This window comes from Pagrus major, chromosome 4, assembly GCF_040436345.1.
Source record: "Pagrus major chromosome 4, Pma_NU_1.0".
NCBI lineage: Eukaryota > Metazoa > Chordata > Actinopteri > Spariformes > Sparidae > Pagrus > Pagrus major.
The window spans coordinates 6,588,714-6,611,752 of NC_133218.1; the positions used below are offsets into that span (position 1 = coordinate 6,588,714).

Consider the following 23,039-nt stretch of genomic DNA (forward strand, 5'->3'; position numbering starts at 1 on the left):
CTCCAAAACTAGATAACAATTCCATATATCAGCATATTAATACATATTTATGTAAAGGAGAAAATGGTTTGGGAGGAACTAGATCAGATAAACATATACATTATACATTGCGGTGCATTTGAAAACAGTCATTGGGGATTGGTGAAAAGTAGGGCTGAAGGTAATGGTAAAACAAATCATATTGTGATTATTCTTACAGATATTAAGATTGTAACATGATGCACAATCAGTGAAAGGCATCCTTTTTGCAAAACAATTTTAATTTTCATGGAAAAGACTTGTAAAATCATGATGATGTGACATTTGTTGTGGTCTGTACCAAACAAACATGTTTACTTACATCTGGAGAACAATATGTGTAGGACATGACATCTCTGCACCAATACTTCATTATAATGCTGTTTTTTTTACCTTTCTAAAAAAAATGCAGTCTTTGCGATCTGGATATTGCACTCAACTCTACCATATTGGGATTTAAGTAAATATTTCTATTAATTGTTCAGCCCTAAGAAGAAGTGAATCGAGCATTGTGTAGTTGCTCTATGTTTGAAGTATGTGGAGCTGAATTCACAGTGTCTACAGCAAGCTCATGTAATTACTTTTATAGAAGGTGGCAAGGTGTTTAACATTTATTACTTTGTCTTACCTGCATAGCTAACAATTTAAATGTGATGAAACAATGCACTTTTTATATTTTCTCCACTTTGTTTATTAGTTTTTACTACTGAAAAAGAATCATTATGTGTACAAAAGTGCAGAAAAAACAATGCACCATTTTAATCTTATAAGTAGGTTGTTAGTTTGGCTCTCCTAAATTCACCTTGCTTAAAAAGCCTGGGTTAAAACTAATAAGAGGATTTCTCTGCTGTGCAACAGACAGAACTAATGAATGGGTCAATCAGCCTACTAATCTAATGATCAAAGAGCCGCATTCAGTCCATGTGCCACCAGTTGATAAGTCTGATCTTTAGTATCTACAGATGACATATAGTCTAAGAAAACAGACATAGTAAGAAAGCTGCTCATCTTGTCCTCAGCTGCTGGGTTCCGGAGAGGACTTCTCCATGCACGTGTCCATCTATGAGTGTGAGTCCACTGGTGGCTCAGAGTGGGTTTTAGAGCAAACTCTCCACCTGGACGATTTCACCAGACCCTCGTCGACCCTGGATCCAAGAGTCAGTGTGGACTCCAATCTCTTTGTGTACAGCAGGTCAGGAGTGCACTGCTTGTGTGTTTGTATCATATTCTGTCAGCCACTACATGTTTAACAGAATGGGTGTCTCATAATCATTTTCTCCTTGCCAGATCTGACCTCTACATGACCAGAGACCACAGCTCCCCCAACATCAAGCACTATGTCCACCTGGACTGGCTGTCAAAGGAAGACGGATCTCACATCCTCACCGTAGGAGTTGGATCCAACATTCTCATGTATGGTCGGATCTCTGGGATGGTGAACGAGCAGACCAGCAGCAAGGAGGGGGTGGCTGTCATCACCCTTCCTCTAGGGGGCAGTATCAAGCAGGGGATCCGCTCACGCTGGATCCTGCTTCGGTCCGTGGACCTCCTGTCCTCCGTGGATGGAACACCGTCTCTGCCAGTCTCCCTGTCCTGGGTGAGAGACGGCATCCTGGTGGTGGGCATGGACTGTGAGATGCACGTGTATGCCCAGTGGCACCAGGACAAGAAGCTTGGTGAGGGAGATGAGGGCAACCTCTCATCCGCAGACATCGCTGGAGGTCAAACCGCAGTTTCCTCCTCGGCCTTTGAAGGTAGAGCCAGGTCTAAGAGTGTGTTTGAAGGGAGTGCCGCGGTGGATGAGGCCCTTCGTGCTCCAGCAGGACTTCAGGAAGGAGGACTGTTTGAGGCGGCTCACTCCCTCTCCCCAACTCTACCCCAGTACCATCCCACACAGTTGCTGGAGCTCATGGACCTGGGCAAGGTTCGCCGTGCCAAGGTGAGTCTGTTCCCTCTTCATTCAGTGACACAACTGGAATAAGCGAATGGTCATTTGACGTTCTCATTATTTATTTAAAGATAAGCTGTTAAAATCTCTAGAAGGCTGGAGAACAGTGAGCCTAACAGTATCAGAAAAGACAGATGGCCACAGATATGGAGGACTGACACTAGCAGTCAACCATTAGTCGAAAAGTTGAACCTGTGACACACTTTGATTGACAGCCCACTAATTTGCATAATGAAAAGGAAATGTTTGTGGAAATAAATAGGGGGGAAATGTAGCGGTAATAACACAGAAATAAATCCAGAAATAAAAAAGTTAATAAATACATTTAAAAATGAACAAGTTAATATATAAAAATGTGTTCATATTTAACAATGTTAAATAAATACAGAAGCAAAATAAGCTGAAATATCAATTTAAGTCACATTTTATAAATACATTAATGCCTGCCTTTGTATTTAATATTATTTTTGGTGTATTTAATGGCATATTAATTAATTTATTGAACCATTTATTTATATTTCATTTTTATTTTGACAGTTTCAGTCCTCCATAACAGACACTGCCTAATAAATAGGGTAGAGCTAAGACAATTAATCAGTGAGTCGATTAGTTGTCAATTATCAAATTAATCGCCAGCTGTTTTTATAATCAAATAGTTTGACTACATTTTTAACCAAAAAAGGCTAAAAATTCTCTGATTTCAGCTTATTAAATTTGAATATTATAATATAGTTTCTTTCCTCCTCAATGACAGTAAACGGAATATCTGTAACTCACTGCTGTTCTCTATTTCAGGCCATCCTCGCTCACCTGGTGAAGTGTATCGCTGGCGAAGTTGCCGTGGTGAGGGATGTGGAGGCAGGTGAGGGCGGAGCCAGGAGACATCTGTCCCGGACCATCAGTGTGACTGGCAGCACAGCAAAAGACACCATTGTGGCTGGCCGCGATGGAGGCAGGGACTACACAGAGATCAACTCCATCCCTCCGTTGCCCCTCTACTCCCTCATGTTGGCTGACCTGGACACCTCGTACAAGGGAGCGGAGGAGGCTGTGAAGGGGACGAAGGTGGCAGATGGTGAGGGAGCCCACAAGTCCTCAGATGACCAGTACTCTGACCTCTTCCAGGTAAGTAGAGTTAGGAGGGCTCTGATGTAGTTGTTAAATTTGTAGTCCACTGATACTTGTAACTCCTTTTCTCCTGTGTTAACAGGTGCCAACAGTTACCACAGATGACTTCATGAACTTTGCCACCGACAAACCAGAGAAGAAGTCTCGAGTTATCAACCTCTCTCAATATGGACCTACCTACTTTGGACCAGAGCATGCGCAGGTATTAATGTATAGTTGAAAAGGGGCTCCGAAAAAGGGAAATTGCACTATTATTATTAGTTAGTTATTTATGTTAAACTGAAGAGGGAAGATAGATAATGGACGTAAACATGTGCATCACATTTACATTTTAAACAGGGCAACTTCTTGAGTTTTGGTAAGGTTTGCTGAGCATGAGCAAAGATGCACTGAAGGAAACTGATCTGTTTATTTTATGTTTATTTAGTTTTTGCAAATGTTCTGCCTGTTATTCTGATTTTCTTGTTGCTCTCCTTCATCACTGTCTTCCTTTGTGTGTCCAGGTATTATCCAGTCACCTCATGCACTCCAGCCTCCCAGGACTGACCAGACTGGAGCAGATGTTCTTGGTAGCCTTGGCTGATACCGTTGCAACCACCAGTGCTGAGGTCACCAGCTCCACTGATCAGCAGTACACAGGTTTGTATATACGATTATGTTATGTATGATATGTATCATATGTTCAGACGCTTATATAACATAGAGTAAATATAACATGTTGCCCAAAGGTTTACTGGGGGAAGAGACTGTTGTGTCTGTTTTCCTTGAACATGAGTCATCACATTAAAATACATTCTGCCTTATATTGTAACACAGCACTCAAATACATTAAACTCTCTTCAATAGCTTTAGGTTACGTCTGATCAGGGATTACAGTTAGTAGCAGAATGGCTGATACAATTTGAATATTCTGTAGCCATTTGGATGGTGGACAAAAAGGTACATTTTTAGCACCCTGCTTCCATTTAATTTTTCTCACAGTTTTCTTTCTATTATACACCTTTTCAACTCGCAAAATAAATCTCTCAGTATTTCATTTACCTAACTAAATATAACAGTTTGCTGAGCTCTTCTCCTTTATCTGGAGTAGACACACCTGGTTGTTTTAAATCATTTTTTAGCCATTTTGCCATACTTAAAAAAATAATTTTAATGCTAGCATCCATGTGACAGACACCGGAGGCCACCAAAGCTCTTATATTTAGAGTTGTTTCCATTTACCCACTGAAGTATCCCAGACAACTGACCAGCTGCAGAGTCCTAATTCTGTAGCTCTGATATTTCAGGGATGAGGACACGTGACAACACACACATTTTTCCTTTGTTGATGACAGTCTCGCCTTATTTTGATTATGAACTTATTATTTAAGATACATGATGCACACATACCTGCATACCTTCCTTTGGGGTGTTCCTCCCCCTCATTGTCTACCAGTTCACTGACTGTTAGCCTTGGTAAGAGATAATATTTTATTAATGTTGACTTAAGGTTATAGACATAAAAGCTAAGCATAATTTTTCTTGATTGTGTGTTCCTGGATAAGGTTAATCTCCAGCCATCAAATCTTCATTAACATAAACAACAGTGCATACACTGTCCTCTTTAACTATATGTGAACAGACGCTGCACTTTTTCCATTATCTTTGTCTTATTTCTTCAATTTTCCATCCTATTTATTTAGTCTTTTGAGAGGAAGACATTAGCAGGTTGTTCCAGGGATAAGTAAGCACAGAGAGGGTAAGAAGGTTCAGGGACAAGAGACACTGCTGTCTCTGAAAGCATCGCATGAACTGAAATGATCCTGGAGGTTTAAAGGACTTGGCTCTCTGGCTGCCATTTTAATAAACTGGTCGTTGGAAGAACAATGACAAAGCTGACAGCTCCCTGGTGTTGTGTTTGTGTAGGTGCTGAGGCTCTCGATGAGTGTGGACTGAGGTACCTGCTGGCCATGCGTCTTCACACCTGCCTGCTCACCTCTCTGCCCCCACTCTACCGCATGCAGCTGCTCCACCAGGGTAAAACACACTGCTTAGAAACGCATTAAAAGCTGTTTTGTACTGTATGACAGTAACACCAATATACTGTCACTTACTGGTTATGAGATGTTGAGCATTTTATCTTACAAATTAATCTCCCTCGTTCTCTGTGGCAGGCCTATCAACATGCCACTTTGCATGGGCCTTCCACTCGGAGGCGGAAGAAGAGCTGCTGAACATGATCCCAGCCATGCAGAGAGGCGACCCACAGTGGTCTGAGCTCAGAGCTGTTGGAGTGGGTTGGTGGATACGCAACATCAACACTCTGCGGAAAATGGTGGAAAAGGTACCAGGACAAACTCAGACTGAAACCATTTGCTCATATGAACACATGTAGCACATAACAGGAGATTGTCTTTGTCTGACATATTCTCACCTACTATAAATACTCCATTTGGTGTAGGGGAGGGGTGGCACCTGGGTTTAACATGCAGGTGAGAGAAGGGAATTTTTATGTAATGATGCCTGTTTTTTTATATGAATACTACATGTATTTGGACTTAATTGCAACATCAATGAAAGAGTGAAAAGAATAAGAAGCAGCTACACTTCATGCAACGTCATCAACCCGCTAATTCACTTGCTGTGAATTCTCCGGACAATGACTTGCTCTATTTACACATACCACACGCATTGCATAGATTTTGTACTCACAGGGAGTTGGCAGGGCAAAATCTGTTTAATGTCGGGACCAGCTGATTTCGACTTTAACATTCACACATACACTTTCTCTGGGTAATGTCCAGAAAGGTTCTGGGTGGCAGTACATTTGTAAAAGGGGCTTAACAGATTCACAGGAGTTTGTTTTTAAAATTGGAAACATGAACTCCCCCACAAGATGATGTAGCTAGATTATATTTTGGACCAGTTGCAGAAAGTTTAGCACTGGGGATGGGTTGGTTGACATAAACGGGTATACCTGACAATACAATACTATCCTTTAAAACAGTCCTTTTATTAAAACCAGCTATGTAAAGCTAGAATATTAATTTTCTGTTTTCCAGGATTTCCTGGATTCCAAAAACATCAACACCTTACAGTATAATGCAGTCAGTAAGAACATTGACATAAGCTACCTTCTAGAAATAGTCGAAGCAACATGTCCAAACCAAACAAAGACATTATACGATTTAAAAATACAGCAGCTTATTCAGGTCATTTGTACACTTCCTGTTGTTCAGCCATCAAACCTAACTGTTCTGACTGCAAAATTCGTAGTGCAGTGTGCAGTGTGATATTTATTGTCTCTGGAGACATGAGTTCTTCTCTGTGCTAACCAGCTGAAATTTATTTCCGACAGGAAGTCTGCATTCATGATGATAAGCAGCTATGATTATCTTAGAGATCAATGCAAATTAAAGCAAATAGCTAATGTAAGTGGGTCTTTAACAGTAGCTAAATAAAATGAACATGTGCACCGGCATGTGTGATGATTTGCAGTGTTTTAATATTTTATTTCCACGTTGTTATGTAACTGTAATGTTTGTGTGTATTCAGATAGGTAAAGCTGCGTTCCAGAGACACAATGACCCTTTAGATGCTGCTCTGTTCTACTTGGCCATGAAGAAGAAAGCTGTCCTGTGGGGACTCTTCAGGTATCATCATTATTTTTAATTTAGCTGCTGTCCAATTTAATTGAAGTTTCTCACATAACCTTTATGGGATGCTGAGATGTGTGGTTTTTCTTCTCTCAGGTCTCAGCATGATGAGAAGATGACTCAGTTCTTCAAAAACAACTTCACTGAAGACCGCTGGCGAAAGGCAGCTCTGAAAAATGCTTTCTCCCTGCTGGGGAAGCAGCGCTTTGAACAATCCGCTGCCTTCTTCCTACTGGCTGGATCACTCAAAGACGCCATAGAGGTGCGAACAACACACACACTTTTACACTCAGCAACACACAAGATACACAGACATGGCTTATAAGTGTTGAGTCTGCTCCAGCACTCCGTTTCCCTCACAGTGGAAACTTGGCATAGCTTTGTTCTATGGAAACAGTATGGAGGACGAAGATGTGTCTGTATGAGAGTTTAATCAGTGCATCACTAATAGTGCAGATATCTGTTGCTGAGAGAGCTGAGTATTCCACAGCCTTTAAATCACATGAGAGAAGTCTAAATTATACTGATAAGATGCTTGAAAAGCCTGCAGAGTTTTCCTTGGCCTGGGCTTTCATATCACACAGTCAAAATATACAGATAGTTAAAGAAAAAGAAACAGAAACAGAAACATGAGCTTTGAGTGCTTCACTTCCATGTTTCAATGGAAATAATACATGTCTTAAATTTCTGCACTTTTTAGAATAGAAATGATCTGCAGGGCCTACCTCTTTCTTAGAGTATTTTCAAATACTACATATCCCTAAAACCTGAGCTAACAGGTTATGATAGTCCATAAATAATTGATAAAACCACTGAAATTGTGTCATAAATAGAAAAAATACAAATAAATCATCCATGTTTTCTTTTCTTTTTTAATTATACTAGATAAAAAAAGTTTTCTAAATGTAGAAACATGAAATATTGAAATATTTCTTAACACTCCCATCTCCTCGGCTGAGTATATTTTCTTTGCCATCAAGGCAACAAAAAGACAATATAAGAGGGGAAAGTGTTGCAAAATGCACTTTGGTCATGACAAGAAAATACAATGCTCAAAACTACAGACTCTGATTATTTCTCTTAATCTCTCTCCGACAACTGTCAACCTGCTTCTCTGTTTCTCTTCCACCACTCCATGGAAACACCACAAGTTGTCACCAGGTTTTGAAACGTCATGAAACAACGCCCTGATACAATGTGAAGAGGCGGAAAACACAAGCCTTTGCTTTCCTGTCCAAAAAGAATGAATGCTCTCTCTATTATGTTTTCGTTTACTGATTTAAACTGCAGTTTGAACCCAGTCTCACCTCTCCTCTGCTGCTCTGTGTTGTGTAGGTGTTGTTGGAGAAGATGGAGGATCTCCAGTTAGCCATGATAGTAGCAAGACTGTATGAGGCTGACTTTGAGAACTCATCCACCTGCCAAGGCCTCCTTTATGAGAAGGTCCTGGGCTGTAACAAGGATGGAAGTGGTTACCACTGTTCCAGGCTGCACCCTGACCCGTTCCTGCGCAGCATAGCCTACTGGATCATGAAGGACTACACCCGAGCCCTGGACACACTGTTGGAGCGGATCCCCAAAGATGATGATGAGAACCCTGGTCAGTTGGTTTCAACATTTCAGTCAGCAAGATCCTCTAAAACCTGTTTGCTCTGTTCATTATGTGCATTTTTCTTTTTTTGTCTTCATCTCTCTGTTAGATGTGATGGTAAAATCTTGCAACCCAGTGGTGTTTAGTTTCTATAACTACCTGAGGACACACCCTTTGATCATCCGTCGCCACTTTGCAAAACCAGAGGGCACAGCAACAAATGTGGGCCTCACTGCTGAGAAGAGCAGCGCAGATGAGATCAACCTTATAGAGCGCAAACTGTTCTTCACCACTGCCAATGCACACTTCAAGGTGAGCTCATCAATAATATGGCGGCTCACTCCAAAACAATTCTTGATGCACTTGGGACTACCTCCCTCTACAGCCTGAGAAAATGTAAATCACGAAAGTGTTAAGACATGGTTTTGATCGTTTCTAAATCTTCTGTAGGTGGGCTGTCCTGTTCTGGCTCTCGAAGTTCTCTCCAAGATTCCCAAAGTTACCAAAAAATCTGGCTCCTCACCTCTCAGCAAAGCCTCCTCCAAGGCCAATTTGAATTCGAACCAACCTCTGGAAAATGGCACGCAGGGAGGTTTGGACTGGGGCTCCGCAGCAGCTCCTGCCTGGGGAGGGAATGACAGTGCGGGGGGTTTGGATTGGAGCCAGCCTCTTGTCAAGGTGGAGGATGAAGGACTGAATCTGGACTGGGGAGAAGACAAGGATGATGATGATGAAGATGAGGATGACGATGGTGGTCTGACCATGAAGAAACCAGAAACTGAAACCAAAGCAGACGGAGGCTCAGAGGGTGGTGGAGCCAAACTGCAGCGAGAGAACTCACAGGTAGAAATAATATATCCTGAACCAACTGTGGTTCGAGGTCTAATTCATCTAATAGGGTCCCTAAGCTGAAGCTAACTAAGCAGCAGAAGGTTTCTACCTTCAACTGGTGGCTATATCTTACACCTTAAACCCACTCTCATATCTCTTATATTTTTCAGGGTGAGTCAGAGGTGGACGTGATAGCAGAGCAGCTGAAGTTCCGTGCCTGTCTGAAGATCCTGATGACAGAGCTGCGTACGCTGGCAACAGGCTTCGAGGTGGATGGAGGGAAGCTCCGCTTTCAGCTCTACAGTTGGCTGGAGAAAGAGATCGCAGCCATGCATAAGATCTGTAACTACAAGGTACACTTTGATAATATTTGATGTATTCTATGAAGCTTTATATTCTTTCTCCCTGGTTGATCATGGTTATACACCATAAATTCTGTTCACACAAAGGTGGAGGGGAAGGAGGAGGAGTCAGAGGTGGAGCGTTGGGGAGAGCGCACAGCGTCAGTAGACATATCAGATGAAGCCCTGGAGCGTATCGAGGCCGGCGCCTACGAGCGCCACCAGATGGAACGACGTCGTCTTCAGGCCAAGCAGCAGCACTCTGAGAGGCGCAAGGCATGGCTGAGGAAGAACCAGGCCCTGCTGAGGGTGTTTCTGTCCTACTGCAGCCTGCACGGAGCCAAGGGTGGAGGAGTGACATCTGTACGCATGGAGCTTCTGTTCCTTCTGCAGGAGAGCCAGCAGGTACACATACACACTCAGACACTCATGAATGCATATATGCTTCTTCTGGATTAATGTGAAACTATCTCTCTTGAGCAAAATCAAATCTTCACTTCTTGTTTGACTCTGTAGGAACTCACAGTGAAGCAGCTGCAGTCTCCTCTGCCTCTGCCCACAACTCTGCCTCTGCTGTCTGCTTGCATCGCCACCACCAAGACAGTCATAGCTAATCCAGTTCTTCACCTCAGCAACCACATTCACGACATCCTCCACACCGTCACCCTCATGGAGACTCCTCCGCATCCTGACTTCATGGATGATCGGGTCAGAACTCAACTAAGAATCTAACTTTATATAGACTAAGCACAGATTCTGCAGTCATCTGAAATCTTTCATTTTGATGTTGTCTTCCACTCTCAGGTGAATGCTCTGCACACACTCGCAGCATCTCTGTCTGCTTGCATCTATCAAGCACTGTGTGACAGCCACAGCTACAGGTAACTGGGCCACAGGTCCAACAGTCTCTGCAAGATTTTGTATGCCTTAAAGGAAAAGTTCACCCAAAAATGAAAATTCAGTCATTATCTACTCACCCCCAAGTCGGGGGAAGTTTTGTAGTTCACAAATCATTCCTGGAGCTTCACAGCAAAACAGAGCTACAGCATTCTCCTAAACAGCTGAAGTAGATGGGACTTTTTAAAAAAAATATTTTAAAATGTAGAAAAACAGCCTAAAAGAAAACCATAAAATGGCTCCATACAGCTCATCCTGGGTGATCCAAGTCTCTGGAAGCTACAAGATTCCAAATTGATAAGAAAAGATGTTATTTTCAACCTTGACCCCCAGTCAAGCTTGTGCGCCAACTTCAGACAGGTTGGGTAGTCTGACTTTTAGAGTCACTAATTCTTTCTCCGAGACAGCAATTTTAAGTTAAAGTAGTAGTTAAACATTTCTGGAAAATGTCCCTCGATGCTAAGTTAACTACACCCTGATTTTGTGTCTTTTCATTTCATCCCAGAAAAGAAAGCCAATGATATTATTTCCCCACATTTTTACACATTTAAACAGTTTACTTTTCTGTTGTTGGCTTTGCAGCAGCCAGGCAGAGACCAACCAGTTTACAGGGATGGTGTACCAGGGCCTGTTGCTCAGTGAGAGGAAACGACTCCGCACAGAAAGCATCGAAGAACACATAACTCCCAACTCTGCTCCTGCACAGTGGCCAGGTAACAAAGCGCCTGCTTCTCCAGATTCAGTTATACCTTGAAACTGAGTCAGCTCATATTCCAGAATCCTCACAGAATGCATAGAAAGGGAAAATGGCATATGTGTGAGCATCAAAGACATGATTGAGAGAGAATATGAAAAGCAGAGGGAGAGGCCGAGCAGAGCAGGCAGTCTGTGTTTATGCAGAGAGGCAGATGGTGTTCTATAATAGGAGCTTCATGGCCTCTGGGAAGGAAACGGAAAGACAGAGACTGATCACGCCATCATGCGAATGTTTCATAAATGTGTTGTGTATTGTGCAAAGATAGTGTTTTGTTCTGCTTCAGAAGTTTTTGTAAATTACACAAATGCCATGTTTTGTATGTGTGTGTCCTCTCTCTGCAGGTGTGTCGTCCCTGATTTCTCTGTTGACGTCTGCCAGAGAGGAGGACCAGCCGAGGCTCAACGTGCTGCTGTGCGAAGCGGTCGTGGCTGTTTATCTTGCACTGCTCATCCACGGCCTCGGCACTCACAGCAGCAATGAACTCTTCCGTCTGGCAGCACATCCGCTCAACAACCGCGTGTGGGCCGCCGTCTTTGGGGGAGGGGCCAAAGTCGTTATTAAGCCAAAGAGGCCCGAGGCTCCACCAGGTAAAATGACTAATTTGTAGTTAATTCAAATACTTTTAATTCCATCACCATCGTCTTTGTTGTCATTCGTCTTCCTCCCTGGTCGTCTGTCACCATACTCTTTTCTTGCCCTTGTCTTCCTCTGCTCCATCTGTTGACTCTTTACCTCCTGACTTATCTCTGATCTGAGGCAACGCTTCCATCCCTCAGGCTTTCCTACATAGTTACATAGAAGTACACCAAGTCCTGTCCTGTTGATGCTCCTAAGATGCTGCTGCTGCCGCTGCTGTGTAGTGTCTTGTGTGAGTGTGCCCTCTGCCCTGTGTCCCAGTGCCAGCTGATTTTGAGGCAGCCAGGCCAGACGAGTCTCAGGAGACAGGAAGACCTGAGCAGAGCATCCTCACCCCAATCCCCACTCCCACCCCCACTGAAACCCAGCGCCCCAAACGACCCCCTCCTCCCGTTTCAAGGGGAGAGGGGTCGGGCACTGTGGCACCAGCAACTAAGGCCAGCTGTGAGTAACTGGGCTGGTGGATTGCAGTGCTGGTTTGCAGGATTGCAGTGCATGGTAACTGTACAGGTGTGCATTGAGCAGATGCTTGACTTACCCCCCTCCCCTTCCCCCTCTTTTGCGCAGCTACTACTGAATGCCCATTACAAACAACAAAGCTTACTAATGCTATGAAGACATAGTCATCTGTGTTCAGTGTTATAATGACCAGACAGCTGTGTGTGTCTGTGTGAGTGTGTGTGTACTGCACTGCATGTACATGTTGTCACGTCCCCATCTCATTGTCTCATTCCTGTTGTGCCACTGAAGCAACAGCTGGGACTAGCAAGGACTGTTCAGAGGCCAAGGCTGAGCAGCCCTCTGAGACTAAATCTGAGGCTGAACCAGGTACAGCTTGATAAGTTATTAGACTAATGAAATACTTCGGTACTAGTTCTGTTTTTTTCTAGTTGGTAACAATAAAGGGGCAATTTGTAAGATATGGCCAGAATTTTTGTTTAAAACATAAAAAAAAGGTCAGTGTCAAAGACAAGTTGCAAAGATGTGTGCTGAAGTTAGCATGCTAACCAGCTAGCCCCATCCCGTCCTGTCTGACAGTATAGCCCCCTGTAGTTTTACTTGGGAAATGTATGCGAGTGCCAAGTTTGCCACTTAGTTTAATAAGTAAACAACACGGTTGGACCTGAATATTCTACTACTCTGATATTTGTTCGTTGGGTAGGTATTTGTATTTATATTTTGGACATTTATTATTTATTATTTTGCTAAATGTAGGCTACCAGTAGGGGCAAACTGCAAAATAACTGTTACTATGTCACAAAAGTGCACATGGGCTAATGGGACTTCATTAAACCAAAACCCTCTGTATTACAAACATGCATAAATCACACCAAACGTTTTAGAAAATGTCTTTTTATTCCATAATAAGTAACAATTCAAACATTATTGTAGGGTAGTAGAATTCTTTAAAAAATGACTTTAATTGAATAGAAAGACATGTAGCAGCACTATGTCATCCATCTCAGCTGAAAATGTAGAAATGTCTGGCTGACTTTATCATGAGTCTTGCTCGGAGCCCCCTCCTGCCTCAGAGCAAAGCTTCAAATATTTGCTCTTGATTACTACCAATGCTCCAGAACTCAGAAAATGGTATTCGCGACAGCCCAAGTATGCGAACACAAAATTTCATGAAAAATATTTTTTACACCTCTTTTCCTTACTAAACAGAAAAATACAACCTTCTGAATAAAAGTTTCTTTTGTTTGTCTCCGAGCTAAGACAAGCTTAATTGTCTAGTTAACTCATTATAAAACACACTTAATTTCATTAAAACTCGACATAAACTAAATAAAACTCACCAAAACAGTCTTTTTTTGTCTTTCCACAATCGCATCTAGTTTGGTCTGAAAAAAATCCTCAATTCAGAGTAAGATGTGAAAATATTCCAGCTCTATGTGACATTTTTCCCGCTGCTGTTTGCCGACTCTCTTTTGTCCCTGCCCACCGTATCTTCTTGTCCCTAGACACATAGTCCTGAACGGAGCCGCTGTAAATCGCCTCCATACCTTGTCCCCTTTCTTTAAACTGACATCGATCTGTCTTGGAGGCTGTGTTCAATCCCAGCCTGCTGTCGGCTGAGCCCTGTTGGCTGCGGTGACTCTTTCTGAGGCCACTGTCCAGGCAAACTGGAGTCAGGTAACAAGGCCACTAGCTCCATGGCTAACTGAGATAATTAGCTAATCAGCTAGCTACAGCAAAAAGTATAGTTAGCAGCAGTTGGCGGTTACACTGGTGATATGCTTATATCCATATTTTTGGAGCAACCCTTGAATTCTGACCATATCTGCATCTTTAAATGTTTATTAAGAATGTGAGTGGACCAGATTTACTCTATATCAGTCATTTGTAGTAGAGGTAGTAATTAGACTGATAGTAGTTGGTGTGTGACTTGATTCAGCTGTTTGTCAGATTCTTAAATTTGTAGACATTTTCTGAGTAGCTGTGCTGTATAAGTCGAAGTATGCTTACTGAACTTGACACAGTTCATTCATATTCATTAGGCCAAAGTAATCTGTGCTCACAATGTATTTGTGGGGGAGGAAGATACGGGCTGACATTTAGACTCTGTATCAGTGTAGAGTCTGAGATAGCTCTCAGCAGAGCCAAGAGCCTTTTGAAGAGTTGCTCAGGGGGAATCATAAATGCCAGATGTTGATAGGAATCACTTTGCTGAATGCAAAAACCCTTCTTGAGCACAGCTGCAGTCTAACATGCATGTCACAAACATACAGACATTATATACCATGCAAATGTTCCCTTTAATGTTCAAATTAACATTAATCTTGAAACAAATAAACATGTCACAGTCACCAGTCTCATCGTGTTTGCTTCCTTCAAGTGCTGCGAAAACAAGAAAATGTTTCGCACGACTGCTCAACAAATTCTCCATCGTTGTTTGATGTGTGTATTATTTTGTGCCACGCACCACATTGAATATTAACTGATCCAATTATGTAATGATCCGTGTCGTATCTGTGTGTCTAACTGCACTGTCTACTCTGGTTTGTGTCTTGTCTTGTTTTGTCTGGTGGGACGTCAGAGATAGTCACCCACGATAATGGTGCAGGTTTGTGCACAACCCAGTGTGTCTTGCCCCGTGCCTCATTCCTAAACGTTTTGTGTTCGTGCATTTGTTCCTCTCTTTTCCAAATGTGTCGATTGTCTTTCGTGTGCTGTGACTGAAACTTATATCGTAGACAGAAACCACATTTTAGACAGCGTTAAGGTAATGGTTAAATATGTATGAGCTCTATCGTGGATGCTGTTTTCTGTGTAGGTTGTGGATGCAGTTCACTTCCGCCTGCTCTATTTCTTGACCTTCTTTTGGCTTTAAAATGACGATGAGTCTCAGCTCATCCTCGTCATTTGTTCAGAACTGCAGCATACTGCAGTCTGCTGCAAACTGACCTTATCAGAGTTCATTGTTTTTGAAAGATAGCATCTCTGTTCGCTCTTCTCCTTCCCCTAGTGGCTCCCCCTCAGCCCCCAGCGGAGGATGTGGATCGATACAGACGTAGGTTCAACATGAGGATGCTGGTTCCTGGGCGCCCTGTGAAGGAGACACCAGCTGCCCCGCCTCCTGTGCCCACAGAGAGACCAGCATACAGGGAAAAGTTCATCCCGCCCGAGCTGAGCATGTGGGACTACTTTGTGGCCAAAGTAAGTCATTGAGTTCTTTCGAATCGGCTAATGAGATCGGTGATTCATCATTTCCCTATCTGCCTTTTTCATTTGCTTTTTTCTCTTCCATCATTATTTCCTCCCTCTCAGCCCTTCCTGCCACTGTCGGACAGCAATGCTCTTTGTGACTCAGACGAGAGCGGTGCAGAGGATGATGAAGACGATGACGACGCCTTCCTTTCTGACACACAGATAACGGAGCACTCTGACCCCAACTCCTACAGGTAGGGCTTGCACTCATTGGTTTTCCTGCCACCTAATTTGGATCGCCTTGTATTGATGTATCTGGATGGAGTTGGATAGACCAATCAGAGCAACGAAATGTACAACGTAGCGCTGAGCTAGTCGACATGATAGCTGATACATGCACAGATCAAAGCATAGGTGAAGTTGACTGCCAAGGTGAGACAAGTTTATGTAACTGCTTACCTGCTTCAGACAACAACTATTACTCGTGCTCAAACACCCTTGGCTAACTGAGCGTCGTATCAAACCAGAGACTAAATATTAAGTCAATGTATCAAACCCGCTCCAGATTTGATAAATGGTTGTGGTTGGCCCAGCACAGGACGAGTCAGATGGAAATCTGTCTGAACAGGAGGGGTGCCAGATGCTTCTGCCAGAGCAAATGAACCATGAGTTCCCAGATTCGTCTGGTTACTCAGCTGTAATGTGGAGTCTTTGCCTCAGCTTTTAATCTTCCTGCATGTGTGTCTGTGTGATACGTAGCTGGGCTCTGATCCGCCTGGTCATGGTGAAACTGGCTCATCACAACGTCAAGAACTTCCTCCCTCTCACTGGCCTCGACTTCACAGGTACTGATGATATATTCTATATGAAAATACATTGAAATATTTTAATGTAATTTATAAAAATATACATAAATGAACTAATTGTTGTTGCTGCTGCCTGTAAACAGTATATCTATATGTGTTTGTGCCACAGACCTGCCAGTCACCTCCCCTCTCGGCAATGCTGTGTTGAAGACTTTAGAGAACTGGGAGCAGCTTCTGCTGGAGCGAATGAACAAGTTTGACGGCCCTCCTCCCAACTACATCAACACTTACCCCACTGACCTCAGCGCAGGAGGTGGCCCAGCCATACTCCGACACAAGGCCATGCTGGAGCCAGACAACACACCCTTCAAGTGAGTAGAAATCATATACAACATACAGAAAAGGAGACACACTCTCAAACACTAGAGCTCAGTGATTAATAGCATTCAAACAACATCTACATCTACATTTTTTTCTTCACAAAAAAGAATTACAAAAATTAAGGAACTATGAAAGATTATCCTGGCAAAACGTTTTTTTCCACCAGTTCTCAAGTCATAAACACAGGAGAGAAAACAATTTAGATTAGACTTTCTTCACTTGTCCCTCAGGGCTTCCATAGATACATCAACAGGTAAAATAAAAAAAATTAATTTGCAAATAACACAATGAAAAACATACCAATGACAACAATAAACAACAAAAACTGTAGTTGTAGCCATAAGACAACAGATAAAAGATTAGTGAGCCACAAAGACCAGTGAGCAAAAATCTAATAGAGATGCAGGGTGTTTAAGTAAAGAAAAATCCACTATAAAAGTCATATTGGCGTTTCCATATCAGTAGTGTTTTAATGCTTTTCACACAATAGAGAACAAACATGTCGCCAATTTCAGTCACACATGCAGCATCACATAATCTCGTATTCCATGTTACTGAAAATAAAACATGACATAAGACCTGTTAGTAGATACCCTCGAATGTGACCTACTTCTCTTTGTCTATATGTTTTCTTCCAGGACAAAGAACCACCTTTCCTTCCCAGCTCGACGTCTTTGGCATTTCCTGGTCAAACAGGAAGTTCTTCAGGAGACTTTGATCCGTTACATCTTCACTAAGAAAAGGAAGCAGAGTGAGGTCAGCAGCTCACATGCATCAAACAAATTCAGCTTTTTTTTTTTCTCAGTTCCATCTTCATTTGCTATGATGAATAAACCCACCATTGTTTTATTTAACAAGTCCTGTTAGTTCATATTTACATTGTGTTCACTTCCCCTCACACAAGTACTGCATTGGCCCAAATATAAGACCATATTCTCTGAGACATTACATTTTTAAAAGTGGGGTAGTCTTGCATTTAATTGCTAGAGCCAAAAATCAAACTTAACAGCAGCGACAGGCCAAAAGCAAACAAGCATTTTCTTGAGATGCAAAATGGTATAGGGTAGGATCCCAACGGATTGTGGAAATGAAAAATGAATTCTATGTATTTAAAGAGCTTTTTTTCTTACAAAAATAAAACCGCCTAAACAGATTTATATCATAGTTATTTAAAGGTGCAATATGTAAGAACTTGACATAATAATCACACGATACCCATGATCGGACTGCAGAGGTATGCAATAGTCATCAAACAACATGTAGCATCAGACAGAGACTGTCCAACCAACAGTCCATAACCCAAAGACTCTTCATGTACGATCATAAAGACAAAGAAAAGCAGCAAATCCTTCGACTTAACGAGCTGGAACCAGCAACTTAAACAATGAATCGACTATCAAAATAGTTTGTTTCTTCCGATTGACTAATATTATATTATATAATATAATGAATGCAGTTTTATGAACAATAATGTATATAGAATATTATATTTGGGCCAATTCAGTCTGAATTTAATTGCACCTTATTTCTTTTTGAGCAGCATGTCTACAGTAGTTTACTAATAAGAATGGAAACAGAATCGACACACAGACTCGTTTGCACTGCGAGACTCTAGAGACGAGCTTTGAGAAAGTTATTTATTGAGGTCTTTATCAGAAGCCTGTCAAATTTGATCATGACTGTCCGACACATACACTGACGTGCCTGTGGGGCATCTCATCATTGATACACAGATAAGTGCTCACTGAGCATTTATCTGTAGTTGGTGATATTTTTGTTTTCGTTAACCAAAGAACAGGACGGTTCTCGGTCTTCTCTGATGTCTGGAACTCTTCATTATTATGTAATCGCTCTCATGACAGACTGCAACTGTGGCTGCCCGTGCAAAATCAGACAAAAATCAAAGGGATCATGGCCCGAGATGCTTAGTTTCTTTATTATTACAACATTATTTCAGCCTTACAGTACTTGGAATTAAACTCTACCAGTCAGATCCATAGTTGATATTTCCATTCATCCTGCTACACGACTGTAGCTCCATGCTAATGAGGTGCACTGAGTTCAGAGTTTTTTTACATTTGACATCAAAGATCCTGTCAACCCTTTTTACATTTTCTTTTCATTCCATGTTTTATTTTCCCGTGTTTGTGCATGTGTTTTGTGTCGTGCCGTGTTTGTGTGTTGTGTGTCTATATTGCCTCTGTGTGTGTTGTGTAGTCTGTAGAGAACCATATGGACCATATAAGCCCAAACTGCATAGCAGGAGCTAGCAGTCCCTATAAGGTAGTATCATTTACTGTACCAGCCCAGGCCCTGGCTCTGTCCGTCCGTCTGTCTGTCTGTCTGTCTGGGAGAGACGCTACTAAGCCAAGCTTGATGGAGCAAGTGCATTAAAGTTTAAAAGAATTACTGTGCACCAATTTGCACAGAGTTTAGTTTTGCAGTTGGCACCAAACTGGGTGAAGCTCCTGATGTCTCCGTCCAGCTCGGCCTGATAGTGACCACTCTGACAGTTTTTCTGGCATAAAATCTACTCAAGGCTCTAAAGGCTTAGACCTAATGTCTAATCTTTCCCTCTCACTGGGACACTTATGACATCCGCTCACATAACCTCACATCCGATCCCTACCAATAACACTTCTCCCTGTGTTTCTCACTCCTTCTCCTCTCTAGCTGGACTGATTCTGCTGGACTTAAAAGCAAAAAACAAAAAAATAACTCTTCCTGAGAGAGTTGGCACATACAGTAGATCTACTAACATGCATGCTCACTGTCAGCGCTGTGTAAGGCTTGCTTATCGTGCAGGGTTTTTTCCACGGGGAAACCAACAGTCAGAATGATCAATATTTAAGTGTCTACCTTTTTATATGATTACTCCTCTCCCCCTGTGAATGTAGCTGTACTTTATGCTACCTTCACCTGAAGTGGGAATATTTTTGGAGCAACCTGATGGCCCAAAGCCAGTGTTTTGGAGGTTTTCTGTCTTTTTGAAAAATAGGCTTCAAAACATGCATTTTTGTATTTTTACTGCAGCTTTAATTTTATTGACAAATTAAACCTTTATGTCTCATGTTTCTTTGAATTTTCCAGGTGGAGGCAGATTTGGGCTACCCAGGAGGCAAAGCTAAAATCATTCACAAGGAGTCGGATATAATCATGGCATTTGCCATTAATAGGGTAAGTCATTAGTTGGAAGCATCGCATCATTTTGTGATTATTTCCCCTGATGTTTCCTGGAAAGAACTACTTGTAATGTAATTTTGTACAAAGTACAAAAGGGTGATTAGATCATCTTTACAGGAACTTTCCTCTGAATGTACAAATTCACATCAGTGTCTTTCTCAGAAACTAAGTTTCAAGTTTCAAGTTTATTTCATTTATATAGCATTTCAAAAGTTTTTTACCAAAGTGCTTCACAAAAGACATACGTATACATATAGGCAAACAAAACTATTAAACTGTAATATAAAACCAATACATCTGAGAAAAATTGGGTGGGTCTTGAGATGCCTTTTAAAAGCATCAACAGACTCGGCCTCAGAGCAAACTGTTGCAAAGTCTTTATATTTCAATATTGTCTTTTCTTCCCTCCTCATCCCTCACCCTCCTTCTTCCCTCCATTTCCAGGCCAACTCCAACGAGATCGTGTTGGCCTCCACTCATGACGTCCAGGAGGTGGACGTGTCGAGTCTGGTGTCCGTCCAGCCCTACACCTGGATCGGGGAGGACTTTGATAAGGAGTCCCGCAGGTGAGATTCAGGGCAGATATTGGTGACACTGGTCTGTCCTCAGATTACCTATTCCAATCCTTGCTGCTCGTGCACACACACAGTAAACAGTTACATTTTTTATTTTCGCGTCTTGCTAACAAGAGATAAATGATCCATTTTCTAAGTCTGATCTAAATTGTTTTCTCTCCTGTGTTTATGGCTTGAGAACTGGTGAAACAAAAAGTTTTGCAAGGAGAATCGTTTTAAGTTCCTCAATTTTATTTCATCTGTGAAACCAACATTTTCTTTTTTATATATTTATATACATGTGAATATCTGGTCTTTGTACAATATCCATGTTTTAAATATCTCTCTTAAACATCTGTGTGTGACGTGCTCTGGCTGTGGTTTGTTTCACAGCTCTGACGACATCGACCATCGCTCCTCTCATACCAACATCGCCCAGGCCAGCTCTGTCCCCTTTGCACCACCACAGATGCCGGTCTCTGCATCCATGCCGTGGCTTGGCAGCGGCCAGACCAGCATGGGAGCCAGTGTGGTACGAGTCTGTCTACTACAAACACAGATATACACAAACACAGCCAAACCAGGAAGCAATGGCTATGTAGTTCTCATTGATGGTCAGCAGGGGGAAACTAAGCTCTGTTTTAGAGCCTGTAGACAGCAGAGAATATCACTCTGCAGTCGTACTTTATAACAGTCTGTTCTCCACAGTAGATGCTTTAGTAAAGTAAAATAGACATTTGACTACTTGCATTTAATTCTGCAGTCTGTGGGCGCTGCACATAATCAGGAGAAGTTTATATTTTTAATTCTTATCAACTTTGAGCCAAACTGAGCCGTGCCGACTAAACAGCTGGCCTGCTGAGTCTATGGAGGCTGATACAAAGAGGAGGTGTGTTTGCACGGCAGAGATGGGCGCATACAAACACAGATAACAGCAGCTCTCACAGCCGGCGAGCCAAGGTACACGTCTGCGTCACAGTTAACACGCAGTCAGGGTTCTCCATGTCCCAGCCGTGTTGATAAATGTTGAGTGTGATACAACGAGCAAGACAGGACAGAGGGTGTCATCAGATTCAGAGGGTTACAGAACGAGCTTTCCTAAGACTGCAGGCAGGTCTGCTTAGTTAAGATCCAGACATTTAATACCTGGACTGACGGTTGCCGCATCCTCATCTTCACATCATATAGGCACCAACAGTCCTCACAAGAGGAAGGGCCAGATTCACATCCTACAGTCCCCTTTTTTATCAGACTATCTCAGTTTTATCTTTTGTCCCTCATGTCAACAAGTTGAAGTGGTAAACTTCAAAAACATTTCCAGAAGAAACTTTTTTTTGGGAGAAAAAAAAATTTCAAGAGAAAAAACTGGCAAAACTTTTTTCACTTGGTTTCATATATGAATAAATAAAAACTCGCCTGAGGGGGGACAAAAAAAATTATGTGAAGGTGAAGGAGAAAAATTTCAGGAGAAGAAACTGGCAAACCTTTATTTCACTCGGTTTCACTCTTTTTATCCTTCTGTGAATGATGTTCGAATGAATAGTAAATGTAGTAAATATAAATAGTGTATATATAACTTCTGATCAATTCATGACAATTACAGTCTTAGGTTAACAACCTGTGTTAACCACGCCCACTTTCAATTTAAGCCCCACCCATTCAGAGCACAGATACAGATAATGATGTACTCACTCATCCCTGCTAAAAACTACAGTTATATTAACTATAATGTTCTGGACATCATGTGTTATATTGATAAATTGTTTTTCAGATTATGAAGAGGAACCTAAATAACGTGAAGAGAATGACGTCTCATCCCATCTATCAGTATTGTAAGTGCCCACTCTGAAGCCCATGGTCACCAGCATACATTTTAAATTCAATGATCTTTTGGTTAATTTCATCTCATATGATTTTCCTGCTTTATCGTTATTCTCTGTCTGCTTCCATCTCTCCCCGCCTATGTTGTGCGTATGTGTGTTTGTGCGTCAGACATGACGGGAGCTCAGGACGGCAGTGTGAGAATGTTTGAATGGAACAGACCTCAGCAGCTCATTTGCTTCAGACAAGCAGGCAACGCAAGAGTCACCCGGCTCTATTTCAACTCCCAGGGCAATAAGGTACAAACACGCACACACGCACACACACACACACACACACACACACACACTGCAGCATCTGTGTTTTGTCTATCTGGTGTGATTGTTCTGATTGCTCTGTACTCTTCTTGTAGTGTGGGGTTGCTGACGGAGAAGGCTTCCTCAGTCTCTGGCAGGTCAATCAGACGTCCTCCAACCCCAAACCCTACCTGGTGAGGTCACTTCCTGCTTCCCTCACCTCTTTAATCACCACCCAAGCACACAAATACAGAAATACACATCTTTAGACAACAAAAGACAAAAACAAAATATCAGAGGTGGCAAAAGTACACATATCTTTCCTCCAGTAGAAGTACAGATACTTGTGTAAAAATACTTCTTTACTCAAGTAAAAGTAATAAAGTACAGGCTCTGAAAGTATCAAAGTAAAAAGTTTCCCTCTGAAGACATTTCTACCGGCCATTTCTGTGCAAAGTTAACTGAAGCTCACATCACATTAACATAATTCAAAGACAATTAAACTTAAGGGTAGAATCAGGAGGATTTGTCCCAGCTGTTCCTAAACACACCACAAGGATAGTTG

At 42.1% G+C, this 23,039-nt stretch overlaps 1 protein-coding gene across 3 annotated transcripts in view; it reads left to right on the top strand.

The window, feature by feature from the left end:
* The window catches only part of dmxl2 (Dmx-like 2), a 50,986-nt gene that overhangs the window by 23,179 nt on the left and 4,768 nt on the right, over positions 1-23,039 (top strand). For all 3 annotated transcript variants that reach the window (XM_073464340.1, XM_073464341.1, XM_073464342.1), the window contains exons 21-50: positions 1,038-1,210; positions 1,306-1,957; positions 2,762-3,091; positions 3,177-3,296; positions 3,598-3,733; positions 5,000-5,110; positions 5,248-5,417; positions 6,629-6,726; positions 6,826-6,991; positions 8,065-8,329; positions 8,430-8,632; positions 8,771-9,163; positions 9,322-9,504; positions 9,601-9,897; positions 10,009-10,200; positions 10,297-10,373; positions 10,972-11,102; positions 11,488-11,733; positions 15,252-15,442; positions 15,554-15,687; positions 16,193-16,278; positions 16,409-16,610; positions 17,259-17,376; positions 18,838-18,903; positions 19,711-19,797; positions 20,248-20,369; positions 20,751-20,889; positions 22,129-22,189; positions 22,350-22,477; positions 22,591-22,668. In XM_073464340.1, coding sequence (XP_073320441.1) covers positions 1,038-1,210; positions 1,306-1,957; positions 2,762-3,091; positions 3,177-3,296; positions 3,598-3,733; positions 5,000-5,110; positions 5,248-5,417; positions 6,629-6,726; positions 6,826-6,991; positions 8,065-8,329; positions 8,430-8,632; positions 8,771-9,163; positions 9,322-9,504; positions 9,601-9,897; positions 10,009-10,200; positions 10,297-10,373; positions 10,972-11,102; positions 11,488-11,733; positions 15,252-15,442; positions 15,554-15,687; positions 16,193-16,278; positions 16,409-16,610; positions 17,259-17,376; positions 18,838-18,903; positions 19,711-19,797; positions 20,248-20,369; positions 20,751-20,889; positions 22,129-22,189; positions 22,350-22,477; positions 22,591-22,668 — 5,355 coding nt within the window. The remainder of the gene's footprint in view (positions 1-1,037; positions 1,211-1,305; positions 1,958-2,761; positions 3,092-3,176; positions 3,297-3,597; positions 3,734-4,999; positions 5,111-5,247; positions 5,418-6,628; positions 6,727-6,825; positions 6,992-8,064; positions 8,330-8,429; positions 8,633-8,770; positions 9,164-9,321; positions 9,505-9,600; positions 9,898-10,008; positions 10,201-10,296; positions 10,374-10,971; positions 11,103-11,487; positions 11,734-15,251; positions 15,443-15,553; positions 15,688-16,192; positions 16,279-16,408; positions 16,611-17,258; positions 17,377-18,837; positions 18,904-19,710; positions 19,798-20,247; positions 20,370-20,750; positions 20,890-22,128; positions 22,190-22,349; positions 22,478-22,590; positions 22,669-23,039) is intronic.